Source organism: Epinephelus lanceolatus, chromosome 13, assembly GCF_041903045.1.
Source record: "Epinephelus lanceolatus isolate andai-2023 chromosome 13, ASM4190304v1, whole genome shotgun sequence".
Taxonomy (NCBI): domain Eukaryota; kingdom Metazoa; phylum Chordata; class Actinopteri; order Perciformes; family Serranidae; genus Epinephelus; species Epinephelus lanceolatus.
In genome coordinates this window covers 3,443,466-3,460,012 of record NC_135746.1, presented here as the reverse complement: position 1 = coordinate 3,460,012, position 16,547 = coordinate 3,443,466, and the positions used below count along the sequence as shown (strand labels likewise).

Here is a 16,547-nt window from a genome sequence, read left to right as displayed (position 1 = left end):
CAAACAATGCTGCAGCTGGAATGAAGTCAAGCCACAATGAAGTTTCATAGTGATGAAATCGCTAGCAATCTCCAGAAAACGAAACGGAGTCCAGCTATATTTCCTTTGACCCCATTTCTGTCTGGATGAGAGGCAACAATCCCGCTGCCATCTCAATTCTGAAGCTGTCGCTGATTTCCTTTGTCCTTAAGGTGACTCAAAAGGTTCTAACTCACTCAAAATGCTGAAACAACAGTACAAAAAACTGGATGTGATTGGCAGATGGTAGAAACAGGGCGAAGCTCAACATGCAGCCCTGATTCTCAGGTTGAGCTGAACCCCATCTTTACTCCAAAATGAAACATCAACCGCAACTTTGGCCCACTGTTGACCCCACATTATGCACTGAGAACATCAGTGTCCAGGAGGAAGAAAGAGTGGGTCTAAACACAGGCTGTTCTCATGCACTGTTTGGAAGTATACCGATGACAAGTAATGCACCACAATTCTTACATAACCCCTCTAACCATGACTCAGTAATTTGTGTAAAACCCACATACGTAACCGATATGGCTGGGATCACGTGACCAATGCACTCATGGATGGGTCAAGCAACACAGGATGTTCCCCCAGGAGACCAGTGTTCGGGACCGCGTCAAACCAAGTGAACCATTAGGGTACACTGTCACCCTGTTTCAGTTCCTAAACCTAACCTATGAAACTTAACTGCCTTAAACCTTACTAAGGGACCTTGCATTAAGTATGTAACTTAACATGAAGTATGCAGCACCAGGGGGGCACTGGGGGCTAATGTTAGGTATTTTGTGAACCTCTGTATAAGCATTTTCAAAAGATATAGTAAGAATAAATGTATCAGGATACGTTTGGAAAATTGTATGCATTGTGAATTTGAATTGTACCTTTGAATTAGACATTAAAGGGATACTTCACCCCCCAAATGATCATTTTTAGTACGAATTACTCACCCGCAGTCGTAAAACTGTTGAAGTATAAGACTGTAACTACCATTGAGGACACCAAGGTCATGACCTCAGTATTTTTGTCCGAACTAAATGAATGAATAAAATGAAAATAAAAATAAACCATCTCATTTGTGCGGTGAAAGTACGTGGGAGGACCGATGGAAGGTGACTGAGTGACTCTCTCTTCTCCATAATAACAATTATGTAAAAAAGAAAATTCTGGTATTCTTGTTTGATCGAGGCACTCGCATACGCGCTGTGTTTAGTGGGGCAACTCGGGCACCTGTCAGGCTGCCACTCAGCTGTGTGGACAGCAGTCAGCGATCGAGCCAGGTAACTGAATAAACTAAAATCATTTCAGTGTGGGCTGCTTGCTTGCTTTGTGTAATTCTTCTAACAAGAGGCAGCTAGTTAGCTAGGTAACGTTAGCTTGCTATTTTAACCCTATGGGCCCGAACGATGCATAGTGCGTCCAAATTGATGATGATACAGATCTTGTTATCAGTCACTTCATATAGTGAGGAATATCGTATCTTACCACGTCTTAGGCTTGCGTGTGTTTCTCCCTGTCTATCCACATTTGTAGTCCGGCTTTCAAGATGCAAATATCTCCATATTGTCCAGTTGACACTCCATCAAACTTTGTATGACAAAACCAGCCACTTCACCTTTGCGCACCCAGACAGCTGCAGCCTAATTATGCATGCTGACAGGGCCGTAGTCACCATATACGTTAAGGGGGACACATCCCCCCCCCCCAATGCCCAAAATGGCCCCCCAATATATAACTGAAACTGAAAAACAACAACAACAAACGTCCAGGTCAGGTCAAAGAGCAGCACACAGCAAAGAGAACTAAGTCAAGATCATGTCGACAAGAAACCGCCCAGAATTTCTTTTTTTTTTTAACTGCAAACAAAGTGGCAAATATTATCTTGGAGGACATCATTGCACTTGGTTGACTATTTTTCTACGATCTTAGATGTAAATATGGCATGTTTCTTTCAGATAAAACACATTTTTGACTTGTGAATGAGTCAATGGAATTTCTTGCAATAATGAAAAAATACTGGCAATCATGTCCGCCTGGCACAAACCACATGTTTTGGACAGCTGAGAAGTGACAGAATGTCCCAGCATCATGGTTCTTATATTGCCAGATTACAGAGAGTCTCCCCTCTTCATATATGGCAGAATATGTCTACTATGTAGTTCTTTACAGATGTACCCTCTTAATTTGGCTGTCAAAGTGCACCAGATTGAAGCCTTTTGATATATAATTGACAAAAATTTCTGACCCCCCCACATGCACCACGACTAAATGACCTCTGTATTTCAAACATCCTGCGTACAGCCCTGATTAGAAGGACTACACAAGTTGCCTAAATGATGTCATAGTCTCTCTTTGGCTAAAGCTTCGATACCTGTGTGTTTCGCACTGATAAAAAGGACCCTAGGCCTGTACTACACAGCAGGACTTGGAGTTAGGGCTGTAACTTCAGGGGGAACTCTGGGTTTTCTCTACGAAGCTGGTTCTCTTTTTACCGAGATAAATCACCATGGCACCTTATGCTGAACGGTTAACCTGCTCTGGCCCATATATTGTTATAGGTCAGTACGCAGTGATAGTGCTGCAACTTTTACACCCTGATTCCATCACTGCAATATTTTATTAGTAAAATAATCCACACACTGATAGCTGGCTCCTGTTATAATAAATGTAAAATTTCAGCAGATAGACCTCATCAGTCATTAACTCAGCTACTTTTCCACCCTTTACTTCAGTAGCAGAAACAGTCTGGCATCACGTTAAAGCGTTTTTAGTGACAGATATCCAACTACATGGCAAAAAATACTAATGGCACATGGGCCCATAGCCCAGTGATACCTACACTCCTTCACTGGTTTCACTCTTACCTCACTGGCCGCACTCAGTTCATCCAACTCAAATCCTTCACTTCACAGCCCTCCCCCGTCACTTCAGGTGTGCCCCAGGGTTCCGTCCTGGGGCCCCTCGTCTTCATTATCTATCTCCTCCCACTTGGCAATATTTTCCGTAAATTTGGTATTCACTTTCACTGCTTCGCGGATGACACCCAGCTCTACTTATCCAGTAAACCCGACACCTCTCTTCCACCCTCCTCCCTCACCCACTGCCTCTCAGAAATTAAATCCTGGTTCACCTCCAACTTCCTCAAACTCAACCCTGATAAAACAGAACTCCTCCTGGTCGGTACCAAATCCACTTTATCCAAAACTGACAGTTTCTCCCTCACTATTGACAGTTCCATAGTGTCCCCCTCCCCTCAAGTTAAGAGTCTGGATGTCATGCTTGATAGCTCACTGTCTTTCCACTCACACATCAATAACATCACCTGGTCTGCATATTTCCACCTACGAAACATTAACCGTCTCCGCCCCTCCCTCACCCCTCACACCACGGCTATCCTGGTCCACAGCCTCGTCACCTCCCGTATTGATTATTGTAACTCACTCCTCCTTGGTGCCCCTCACAAATCCCTCCATAAGCTTCAACTGGTCCAAAACTCTGCAGCCCGCATTATTACCAGAACCCCCTCCTTTCACCACATCGCCCCTGTCCTCCAGCAGCTTCACTGGCTTCCAGTCAAATTCAGAATCCATTACAAAATCCTTCTGTATACTTTCAACACCATTCACAACCTCGCCCCCCCCACCTGTCTGATCTCCTCCACATCGCCACCCACTCTCGCTCCCTCAGGTCGTCCTCCTGCCTCCACCTCTCTGTGCCCCCCGCCCGGCTCAGCTTTCAGTCGCTCTGCTCCCAAACTCTGGAACTCTCTCCCCCTGGACCTCAGAAACATGGACTCTCTTCCCCATTTCAAATCACAACTCAAAACCCATCTGTTCCAAACTGCATATTCCCTTTAATTGCCCACATCCATTTTTACTTTGTGTCACTTTTGTCTGTTGTTTTTATTTATTTGAATTGTGATTTTAATTGTGTTTTTAATGCTCTGTAAGTGTCCTTGAGTGTTGAGAAAGGCGCTTTTTAAATAAAATGTATTATTATTATTATTATTACACGTGCTTCAAGTCTTGACCAATGGTGAATTCTTGAATAGTATTTTCAACATTTTTTTTCAACATTATCCGTTACAAGATTACAGAATGATGTTTACATCCTGCACCATTGACATTTTACAGTCTCGTAGTTCGTTTCATCTCATGATATGAAGCAGCCTACTTCATCTATAGTTCTGATGAACGCGCTCGTGGCTGGACAGGAAAACCCAGAGTTGACTGAACAAGCTGATAACCTGCTTTGTAGTATTGGTTATCCAGACGGCCAATGTTAGGGTTAGTCAAGCCAGATGACGAAAAGATATCCTGGGTAAGTTGAACTGGCTTTGTGGTACAGGCCTTAGGAGTCGCTAGGAAAACACATCAGGTGCGATAACGTTAGCTTTGGAACATAGCTAAGTTACCTAGCTAGCTGGGTGATGTAGGCGATGTATTTTTTGAGACAAGCAATGGAGTACACTGAACACATAACCAAACAGCACTATCACAAACTGACCTTTAAAAAAGGTCAAAATCTTGTTTTTCTCTCACTGCTAACAAACGTACTTATTTATTCTGAAATAAGGTCCCATGGGTGATGCCGGAAGGAGTGTGACTTTGCCTCTCTATAGCGCTAATTATCAGGTGATAATTACTTGTGATGTGAGTGGGACAACCTTTAATGCACATGTAATAATTTAATCCACTGTTAATATAAAAATATTCATCATAGCAGCTTTAAACTAATTTTACTGTATCTGAGAAATACTGTACTGAACACTTAGATTAATATGTCTGTTAGCCGTTGTAAACCACACGTAGAGCTGCTTCAGCTAGTGCAACATTTCTGTCTAACTCTTGGAGTAAGTAATACATAAACATGTTGGTGTAATTAGCACGGGATAATGAACACTGGTCATTCACAGATAAGTCTTGGCAAAGCTGTTTGGCACCAAAGAAGCAGCAAAAATGATCCCCGCCGAGACAATGACAGCAGACACTCATTTCACTCTAATACATTCGCTGATTGGTATTCACACAATGTCTCGACTGAGGCAGCCAGGTGTCAAGAGCTGACATATTTCTTTCCACAGCATATTTTCTCCACTTTTCCGAACGTTTCCTTGGGTTCCAAACAGCGAAATGGTGAACTGACAGCGGCGGGATAGGAGGAGAGCAGCGAGCATCCATTAGCGAGTGGAGGAGAGGTGTATTCACTGAGTTGCCATCATTACACCTGGCCTCTCCACAGCCCAGATTAGGCAGGCAATTACAGCTGTCTGCCTATTGGGTTTGGCAGCACAAATACTGGCCATCAGCTGCCATTGTCTCTCTCCGCACCATCATGGAAACGCAAACAGGCATACATGCGCACATGCACACAGACACTCGCTCATCACTCTCTCGCGCTTACTCTGTACCTCATTCTTCCTCCTGCTCTCTCTTTCCAAGTGAACACCCTGCCTCTGTGTGTGAGACTGACCACTGAGATGCTCAGTGTGGCAGAGAGCCCGCTACTGGTCTTCACTGTGCTCTCATTGTGCCAAAGCCATCCAAATGCCAGTGATGCCTGCAGGGCATGCCCGCTGTGTGCGTATGCTTGTATAGTGTGCGCTTACGTGGTTTTATATCTCAGCGTGTGCGTACAGCTGAGTGTCTCTCTTCTCGCCCACGGGTGACACCATGCTGTGATCCTGCCTCGGCTCCTCAATGGGATGCTTCTTGTTGTTGTTTGTGTCTCAAAACGCTGCGCCTATGTGTGCGCTTGTGTACTTTGCGGGGCTAAATTGGGACTGGACCTCCTTGTTTGGCCTCAGCAGTGCTGAACATCTCCTGGGCCTCAGCTGGAATGATCCTCCAAGTGTAGAGATTGATTGCTGGAGCCTTTCAGCAGAATCCAGCAGCGCCGCAGCAGACACACTGCAATGTGAGCTGACTGCAAACCGTGAAAAATATCTGGCACTTTGCATTTTCTTACAGCGTCGGGAGCCAGAGCGGTGCACACGGACATCTTTGAGAATAAACAACATTCCCGTTGCCCCCTTTTTCGGGTAAGTGCGGTGACATCACTCCCCGTCGCCATGGCAACATAGCGCTCTCTACAACTGCAAGTCCTGCAGAGTGTGTGTCTGCATGTGTGAGAGTGTGTGTTTAGACAGCTTGAGGCCAATGAGTTGGTCACAATGTGACAGGACTCTGTGCTCCTCTGAGTCCTGAACCTCTGGGGACAGAGAGGAATCCCAAAGGTCCACTGTGGACATGTTAGTGGATCTGTGTGTGCTTGTGTGTGTGTCTGTGTGTGTGGCAGAACTGCACCTATACCCAGAGTTGCTCAAGTGTAATAAATATCCACAGATGTGTTAAAATTGGCTTAGTGTTTTGATAGACTGCAGCGACACACTACTGACTACACATACTCCAGTGAGGGTTTTCAGCTCTGCGCTGTTCCCCTGATATCTTACAACTTACCTCGCAATCAATCACACAAACCCCTCATGAATTCATGCGGCTGAGATTGTAGAGCAGCAGGTTTTCGATACCAAAGCCCTCATGGGTTACAGTTTGATTTGTGGCCCCACAAACACTCCTGTTTGTTAGAATTTACCCAACCAGTCAGAGCTAAAGGAATGCCCACTGGTTTAAAAACGCACAAACACACAGCTGCAGCACCTCCACGTTTTCTGCTGCTAAGTAGTGAACAACTCCCTGGAAGGACCAGAGTTTATGTACATCGCTCAAGGGGCCTCGACAGTAGTTAATGAGGGAGGGAAGAGCGTTTTCTATCCATGTTTCCCCTGCAGGTTTTCCCAGCTGGACAGGGAGGTGATTTCCCAGATGGCCACCTCCATAAAGCATGACTTCAGGTGGTGCAGCTGATGCTATATGCAGGTACACTGGGGATAATGTGCTGAGTTATCTAGTCTTATTAACATATTTTATGGACTCACTTAAGGGAAAACTGGTCACATTGTAACTACGAACGCTACCACCACACTGCTGCCTGCCACACTTGCTTTCCCACACCTCCATAAATGCACATACTAGTGTTTAAAAACCACAGAGTTGCTTTGTACTGACAGTTTCCAGTGTTTGAGACAAACATCACAGCTGACATATGCTGCCAGGTGGTTATATGCCTCTCACAGCAGAAGTGGCATGACCGTGGCATCTACTGTTATCATATGGCAGAGTTCAGAGGACAGCATCCCAGCTCTGGGACAGCTGTTAAGCCCCTTCATCCCAGTTCACAGCTCACTGGGCCTGTTTCTGGATCTCTGTTGGCTTTATAATCCAATACTGGGATTTACTGCTCTCAGATGTCATTATGTGAGTCCAGTTCACAGATCCTGACCTAATTCTGTATCATACAACTATCAGAGACATTTAGTTTCAGGATTTTAGCTCTGATTGCACACACACAATTCACACTGTCTGCATCATTTTTCACTCATTTCAATGAATGGACTGGACCTTTTTTTCATGTAGTGTGGTGTTATAAGTCATGTCACAGTTTCAGGTCTATTATTACAGACACATGTGTCCTAACTGACCTCTGGCTACCCTGAACAGCGACTGTCCAATCACAGCTTTAAGGGCAAAACTGGACACGCCGGAGTCTGGTGGGTTTGGGGCTGTTTCTGGCTAAACAAAAACCATCTTAAGGTCTGTCTCTCTGGGGATAATTTCTAAACTGTCAGACAATTAAAACAATAATCTGAACATGTCAGCAGCAAAAAAAAAAACAACCCTTTTCGTGGCCATAAATTAAAGGTGCAAACATGTCCTGAGTATTTACGTTACAGCTGTTTTCCCATTTGCTGCTTCGACAAGACGAAAATAGGAAAATAGGATCTAGGTTACAAAACACCACACTTACTCTTTAAAGTGTTTGTAGGGCCTTTTTGGCCGTTCCAAAGGCAGAGAATGAATCAAACTGTGCGTTTGGTCTAACATAAGCTTAACATACTTCCAAGTCCATTACACACATTATTTAAAAATTGCAGGGGCTACAGGTGATGTAAAAAACAACAACAAAAAAAATGTCCCCATTCACAACTAGCACATCCACTGTATAAAATCCCAGCTGTGTGGAAGCTGGTCCAGGATGCTATCAGAGTTCGGGCTAATGTTAGCAATCAATTGACCCTTCACTAAGCCCCGCCCCTTTGTGGTGGTCCAACAAGCTGTCGCAGTAAGCATGGAGCCCACACTGTAACTAACTGCACTCCCTGAAGAAATATGATCATATTTTTGGACAACTGAAAGAGTGATGTCAGAGAGCAGCAGACAGAGGGGTCTACAGTGTGTGTTTGAAGGATATATCCAGGATGTCAAACTGACTCAGCAGCAACAACAGGTTAAAAAGACAAAGATAGTTAGAAGCTAAAGCCGAACTATAGGCTACAGATCACAGTGTAAAAGTGAACCACCACATCACTGCTGATCGCCACACAACACAATGAATATAAAGGGAAACTTTGCTCATATTGAAGTGGACCTCCGCTACCAGACAGGTGAACCCAAACACCGTTCATCTGCACACACTGCGATGCCACAGAGCTGGTTGAATATGAACAAAGTTTCCCTGCTTCCCTTCACTGGTTCCTGTACAGCAGGGTCGCTCTTTGTTTCACTGTTATAATCATTGCAAAGCAAAAGCAGCATGTGTATACATTCAGTAGGCTATATCTTCAGTAGCTAGCTAGCTAACCCTACACTTTTCAGGGTTTGATTTTGGTTTTGGAACAGGGAAGAAACGTATATCTTTTTCCAACCTCTCCAGGTAACGAGTCTCATTAATACACAACGTGCCCCAGGCTGCGTCTGGCGATGGGACTTAGTGAAGGGTCAATTGTTTTAAAAATGACGAAGAATGTTGGGTGGTAAATCTGTCTGAGTTACTATAAACAGCAACAGTAACTAAACAGGGCGGGGCTTAGCCAGTGGTCGACTGAAAACCAGATTAATGCTTTAAAAATGATCCTAACTGGATGTACCCTGCCTTGACACATTGCAAAAGTCAGATACACCTCTAGAATTTTTTCCATATTATTCAGTGTGTGTTGTTGCAACAGCTGGATTTTCTACTGTCCAAATAAAATACACACACCAATGAAAAAGCCATGAAGAGACTGGACATGTGGCCACCAACGACAAACATCCACATTCTGTGAAAACTCCTCACATCCAAACATGATGGCAAACAGCAGCGAACAAGATGTTTCCATCCACAGTGGCCAAACAGCAGTTGAACCTTTGCACCCTGTAGGTGAGTCAGGACGCAGACCAGGTTCCTCTTTATCGGGGTCACTGAGTTTGCAGCTGAAACAAGCACATCAGCGCGGTCAACAGCCAGCGGTCATGCTGTCCCTGTTAGAGTCACATGTGGCTCGGTTACTCGGATGATGGCAGCTCATGACGAATCAGAGTCAAAGAGACAACAGGACAGTTGAAAGGAGGATAGATGGAGAGGGGGTGGCCCGCTGCAAGCTTTTAGATGACTCAAATTCATTTCAGTGAAGACGAAAAAAAAAAAAAAAAGAGCTTGTGCTTTGTGTTTATTAAACCCGCTCGTTTTTTAATCAACTGAGCACTTAATTGATTTGCTTAATTCATTAACTGCAGTGATTCTTTAGATTGACAGAAACACTGGGTGGTGCCAGAGTTTCAGGTGTGAGCGGGGTGCTAATTGAGGGACTCATCATGGAGGGATTTATCTCCCTCACAAGAAGAGAGAGGTGACTTTCAATCCTAATACTTACTTTGTGATCATCAATCAGACTGAGGATGAGCTGATGCGAAGACGTATCAACACAGGCAATTCTCCCTGCAGTGATGTAGTTTTCTTGAAGTCGGCTGCATCCAGTGTTTGTAGTAATTTTATAACACGGAGAGTGCAATGAGCGGGTATCAGCTTTAAATGTCAAGAATCCATGCGCAGTAACATGCTATTAAAAAGCGATCTCTAAGATGGTCCCGATGGTGGTTCCATTCCGAAGTCAAATAACATTTCAGAGTCAGAGCCACAGAACGGCAATAATTACATCATCCAGCAATAATCCAGCAAGACACACCCACTAAACACACATTTAACATGCAGACTAATGAGAGGATTAATCAGCTGGATTCCTGTTATAAGTTTATGGGATGTTTTACACTAATGCTCGTAACTCTTTTCAGCTGTTCCTGTGTCTTGCGGTTCTTAATCCTGACAGTATCCAAAGGGGAGGTCTGTGTCCTCGTTTCCGGACCACGCTCATGAATAAGCATTAGCCTCGCAATCTCCGGGAGCCCCCCCGACGAGCAGGAGAAGTTGCTTATTTAATGAGTGTGCCACGATAGTAAATATTAGCGCTGTTCTGCGAAGGGGAGACATCATGAAGGCTGCTGAAATCTGTGCTCATCAGAAGTTGAAAGAATGGAAAGACGATAAATATTCTCTTTTATAAAGCGGTGCTGTGGGGCTGGGGCTAAATCCGGGTTTGGAATCTGGAAGCGGAGCCAACGCCGGAGCAGCCAGCGAGCTCCAAAGTATTCAGACTAGAGACACTTTAGGCTCAATCGCTTTCCAACCACTTCCCCAGCACGAAACCCTGGCAGACCTGCAGCGTAATCTCCTCTAAACGCTTTTATTAAGACTTCTAATTGCGGCTCGGGCTTTCTCCCTTCAGGAGAACAGGCAGAAGAACAAAAACAGGGCTTATTCACCCCAAAACAGGCTGCAGGCGGATGGCACGGCAGAGGCACAGGGCGCTTTAGTACACAAGAGCTATACTGTGCGGCTCAGTGAAGATGCTTCTCTGATTTGTGGCATCAATCTGACTGAAAGAAACGCAGCACATGACAAGCATTCTGTGGGAAAACAGCCTAGTCGCATCCAGGTAAAGCCGTGGTGATTGTTACTGGCAAAAGCAAGAATTCAATATATTATTTCCTATGACAGGAACAGCTTTATGACAATGCAACACTTTCATAATATTTCATACCCACACATCTGACTGGAACAATGAAAGCTTAGGAAGCAATCACATCGAAGCCTTAAGGAAACCTTTCATTGCACACAATCACAATGCAGTCAGTCATTTCCTCAGTCAGACGGCAGTGGTTTTTTTTTAACACATTAAAGGATCTGTGTTAATGCATCGCCATCGCCCAGGCACTCCAAAAGAAGAGACTGCACTACTTAAAAGATAATGAGGAAACAATCTTGGCAGGTGCGATTGATCCCACTGTTTTATAGCGAAGGGATTATCAAAGGATTATCTAACAATAATTATGCACCCAAGGTCGACACGCCGCTTTCATGTTCACACTGTGAGTGGCAGCGAGGTGTGTGTGCGATGGAAGACGGTGAGAGGAGGTAAGGGTGTGCAAGTGTGAAAGGTGCCTGTCGATGTGCTTTAAACAGGGAAATGAAGCTTGTTGTGAACCTGATCGCAAAATATCACACAATACCAAAAGTCACTTATCAGCGCCGAACACACGGCAGTGGATTCAAAGCACAAACAGACGTCTCCTGCGCCAGTGGCAACACCAACTCCTGGGAATCCCCGGCATGGAGAATCTTAAAATCTGAGTGGCAAGGAGACTCGAAATCGTGGCGTCTCTGAGGCTTTGAGGAGATCAGGTCACACCCCTGGATGGAGCCTTTGGGCGATGAAGTGATGCCTGGTGACACCGGAGCATTACCACATTCTCTGCACGTTGATTGACCTCACACTGGGAGATTACACATTAAGACCATCGCTTTGTCTCTCTAACCACCGCGTTTCACCATCATTGCAGAGCCTGCAGGAAGTGAGTAAGCACGAAACGTATTGTTAGCTGTACTCAGCGTGCCATGTAGCAATCTTCTAAAAGTCTCTTTTGTTGCCTGTGAAGCTGTTCCAGCCGTCTTTCTTAAACAATCTGACAGGAGGGAGGGTGGACTGATGTTAAAATCTAAAACAAAAGATAGAAAAGTGGATGTTTGACAGCAGATTTTTTCCTTTGATTATACTTTTAAAGACTGAATGATTTCATTATCTGAGCACCTACGCCTCGCCTTCAACTGATGTACAACACAGTATCTAAAAGACTCAGTGAACAGCTGCTGTAACTCTGCTCCGCTCCTATGGGACTTCTAAACATGCCACAGTTGAAACCAGAATGATGCAGCTCGGTAGACAAGGTGGACTGGTATGTTGTGTTATTAACATGCTGTATACATGTATACAAACGTTAGTCGGAACAGTGGTGGAAGCAGCCAATTAGATGACAGGACAATGGATGTTTAGTCTCTGATTAGTCGGACTGATGGAGTCAGCTTTGCTTTGCAGGAATCCAATTCAACAGTCGTCGTTGGTGCTGCGATGCAATTGTGTGCAGTAACTAGGAATCTCAGTAGAGGACAGTGGTTCCTGGACATTTTTCAGCCTGGGATGGATTACTGGAATTTATCAGGCAGTGACCAACAGTCTAAAGAAGACACACAAGCAGTCTTATCCTGTGGAGACGGTGGCTTTAAGGGTCGGCTCACCCAAATCACACACACACACAAAGTCCTGCAGAAACTTTTGCTTTCATCTGCTTAAGGGGTAACTTTGGTATTTTTCAATCTGGACCCTATTCTCCTCTGTATGAGTCCAAGTGACAATTTGGAACAACAATTTCTGAAGTTATTCCAGTATTGAGTGACACTGCTGCAGCCAGCAGCTGTAATACAGACTGCAATGTAACCATTCAGGGCATGTTCACACGTCAATTTACATCCACTTTAAGTGTCTGTTTTTGTCACTGACAGGCTCAGATTGTTGTGATAAATGTCTGATAACATTATAGAAAGGATCCCTGCAGAGACAGACCATTTTGTTCAAGAAAAAGATGTTTTTGATTAACCAGAAACAGCCCCAAAATCTCTATCGCCAAACCCACCAGACTCCATTTAAATAAACAGTAATTTTAGCGTGTATAGAGGCAGCATGTTTTCACATCTAACTGGGTGAATTAATGGTTTATTTCAACCAATCCAGAGTTGATGATTGTTGGACCAGTGGGAAGGCCAATCAATATTGTTTTGTGAGTTTTATTTTGTTTCCATCTACTTTGGATAAAGTCTATTTTACACTGGTAAAATTACTGTTTCTTTAAATGGAGTCTGGTGGGTTTGGCTATGGCTGTTTCTGGTATTTCAAAAAAGGTTGTTACTCTTTAACAAGAAGGTCTGTCTGTAGGGAACATCTCCATTTTGTTGTCAAACACCTGGAATAACAATCTGAGCCTATCAGTGGCAAAAACAAGTACTTTTATTGGACATACAGTGACCACGCACAAACCCCCAAGTGGTGGGGCAGTAAAGTTGATTTGATTTGATTTGATTGGTTGCATTGCAGCCTTTGTTATGGCTGCCAGCTGCAGCGCTCTCGCTCATTATTGGACTAATTTAAAAAAACTGGTTTCCCCATCAGTCACTCAAGAAACAAAAATATGGGCAAATAAAAGTCCAGTTGTAGAAATACCCTTTTACTTTTGATAATTTGAGTTTCTACCACGCCAGCACAATGGTGATGAAGTTTTGTCTACACCACTAAAGCAATAAAATACTTTAATTTGAAACAAAAAACAACCCAAAAATATAAGTTTTTCCTTTCACCAAAAAATGTCCAGGTTTTGCGGGATTCATACTTCTAAATCGAATCGACACCATACCTACAGCATAGGCTCTGTGTCGAGCAGAGCCTATGCTGTAACCTGATGTGCACCTCCCCAGAAACATAATTATAGTCATGACGATGCAGACCTCCCAGCTATTTTTATAAGTTGAAACCATTTCCCTCAGTGGTAATGAAGCTTTTATTTAATTTCACAGATAAGAAACAATAAATTGTGAAGACAATAAAGCCTCCACTAAAATAGCATTTTAAGTCTTGTGTGTGATTTATCCTGGCTTCATATGAGCAGAGGAAAAAAATCTACCTACAGCTAGGCTAATTTATACAATGTAAAATGCCATAGGCTTGTGCTAATAACGTTAGCATGTTGTATTTGTGGGGAAAATGTGTCCAGATAAAGACAAGTGTTTGTCTGTGAATGCTGCGAGTTATAGTGAAGCTGATTTGTGTACTTGTGTTTGAAATTGTCTCTATTAAGCCATGTTGAATTTGTGTTTAATGTGTGTTTAATGTGTGTTTTGAATCAACAAACCTGTACAGCACTTCACAGAAACCTCCGACGCCGCCTAGTGTTTTGGAGGTGTAACTGCAGAGTGTACAAATGCTTGCAACGGCATAGAGCTGACACACAAGTATAAATCCCGTTTTAGTCTTGATAATCCAAAGACCTCACTGTCTTATTGAGTTATTGATGCTTTAAATATCACAGACAAAACTCAGTTCACCTCCATTGTGTTGGGATGCAGAATTCTCAGCTGCAGATAAGAGAAAGTTTCTCCATTGCTTTATACCACACAAGCTAGGTTGAAAACATGATTTGGGTGAACCTATCATTTAAAGGAGAGATTATTTTACATTATTGCCACTATTCCTATCACTCAAAAACCAACTGGTTAAAAATAAGTCCCGAGCCCCACAGTCTAAGAAACACTGCCACAGTTTTTTCCTTCCCTTTGTCACTTGGCATTGACAGTCTCTCATGATCTTGGAAAGCATGTGTGTATGACTAAAGTGGGTACAAGATGTCGAACGTGTCGAATGTGCTGGGGGAGGTGTGTAGATGCGTCACTGACACAAAGGGGTGTGAGGCTCACCAGTTGTGGAAGAGATGTTGACGTCAATGCTGATCTCTGGGATGCCGCCTCCCTTCAGCGCCGCCACACAGGTGTATGTGCCGAAGTCAGTGAACTTGAGGTCTATGATGTCCAGGTTGGTGGTCCCGGGGGAGATGTCGGGGTCCGTCTGGGTGATGACCATACGCTCGGAGCTCCGCAGGGCACGGCCATTCTTCAGCCAGCTGAAAGTCAGCTCCTCTGGAGGGGTGGCCTCCACCTGCAACGTTCAGCATGTCGTTATTTGTGACTTACTAAAATCTGTCATTATATCATATTGTCACTGTGGGGCTCCCTAATCTACTACGTAAATACCAACCCCCTGGAATAGATGACATCGCGATGGGGTCTAATCATCAAAGACTTTTCACATTTCTCATACTTATGTGCTCATGTAGATAAATATTCTTTTCTCTCAGAATGAGTCTCGCCCGATTGAAATAACGTTACGTGGGATCTGCCGGTTGACCAACGTGTCCCGGTGGCGCAATAAATGTCACGAATCTATCAATCAACCAGTCTTAGATTGTCACTGCACACATTCGTCAACAGTTTGGGTGATCTCAGCTTGCCTCCAGCTCAAGGATGGATTAGGCCTGAAGTTGTGAGCTGCAGTCTATCTGCAGAATCTGTAATAGTGTTACGGTTAAAGGATAAACCTCCGTGTGTTTATGTTTCTGTACTGTTTTATCACTTTTATTTCATTAGGCCTGTCGTGATATCTGAGAAACAGTTATTTTATTTTACTCTCACAACAGAGGAAAAACCAACTTGTGCTGCCTGATCTCAAGTCCTGTCGAGGCTGCATTAAATGCACTTATCAAAATGTATCTATTGTGTTTTATTGTTGCACCACTTACTTATCATCACAGCGGTACAATCATAGATAAAATCTGACAGTCGTCTTGTCCCACACCTTGCCACAGCAACACTAATATAATGCAGCTATGTGCGCATTAAAAAGAGAACTGAAGCAGATATTTAAAGGTAAGGCAGAAGTTAATGTCTCCAGTAACTAATTACTAGCAGTGGGGGAAAAAATCGATGCAGCAAAGTGTCGCGATATTTATGTGTGGCAATATCGTATCGTCACAAAGCTGAGGTCGCCTCCTTGAATAATAAAATCAATTGCTTTTTCAGCCCACTAGATACATTTTGCTGCAAATAAAATGACTGAAGTGAGATGAACACACTGAAAACTTTCTCTTATTAGGGGCCTTAAACATGCCACATTTTTCCCCCGCTCAAATTCATTGTTTTCAGTGTAGACACACAGCAGGCACACTCAAACGCCAGAGCAACACTGTCACTTGCGTACCCTGAGATAAACTGAGTTCAACTCTTGGAACGGAACAGCGCGTACTAGGGTTGGGTCGGTATGAGAAGAAAAAAAAACGGTCCGGTTTTTGGAAAAAAAAACGCATCAAGTCAGTAATGCTCGCTGTGCGCTTGGCGAAGAGGCAGACACAGGTGCCCACAGACTCGGGCGTACTAGCGGACTCCGTGTAAAAATGTCCGTGAAAAATCCCCACGATGTGAAAAATACATGGCAAACAGTCTTTTGTGTGACACTGGTGCGCAGAGCAGAGTCCGCGCAGTTGTGCTTTCCGCGTACAGAGCTTGCGGATGTCCACTTTTACCGGGCGGACCTCTCTGGCGTCCACTCCGCATACGTTCCGCCTGAATATGCGGTCCGGTTTGTGTCAAAAAAAAAAACAAAAAACCCCCGTCCAAGACAAATTGGTATTACCGAGAACCGACCCAAACCTAGCGTGCACAGC

The 16,547-nt window shown here is 44.0% G+C and overlaps 1 protein-coding gene across 4 annotated transcripts in view; it reads right to left on the bottom strand.

Annotated features, from left to right (window-relative positions):
* Nucleotides 1-16,547, bottom strand: part of LOC117270807 (MAM domain-containing glycosylphosphatidylinositol anchor protein 2) — a 337,292-nt gene that overhangs the window by 116,499 nt on the left and 204,246 nt on the right. For all 4 annotated transcript variants that reach the window (XM_033648706.2, XM_078173655.1, XM_033648709.2 and 1 more), the window contains exon 8: nucleotides 14,749-14,986. In XM_033648706.2, coding sequence (XP_033504597.1) covers nucleotides 14,749-14,986 — 238 coding nt within the window. The remainder of the gene's footprint in view (nucleotides 1-14,748; nucleotides 14,987-16,547) is intronic.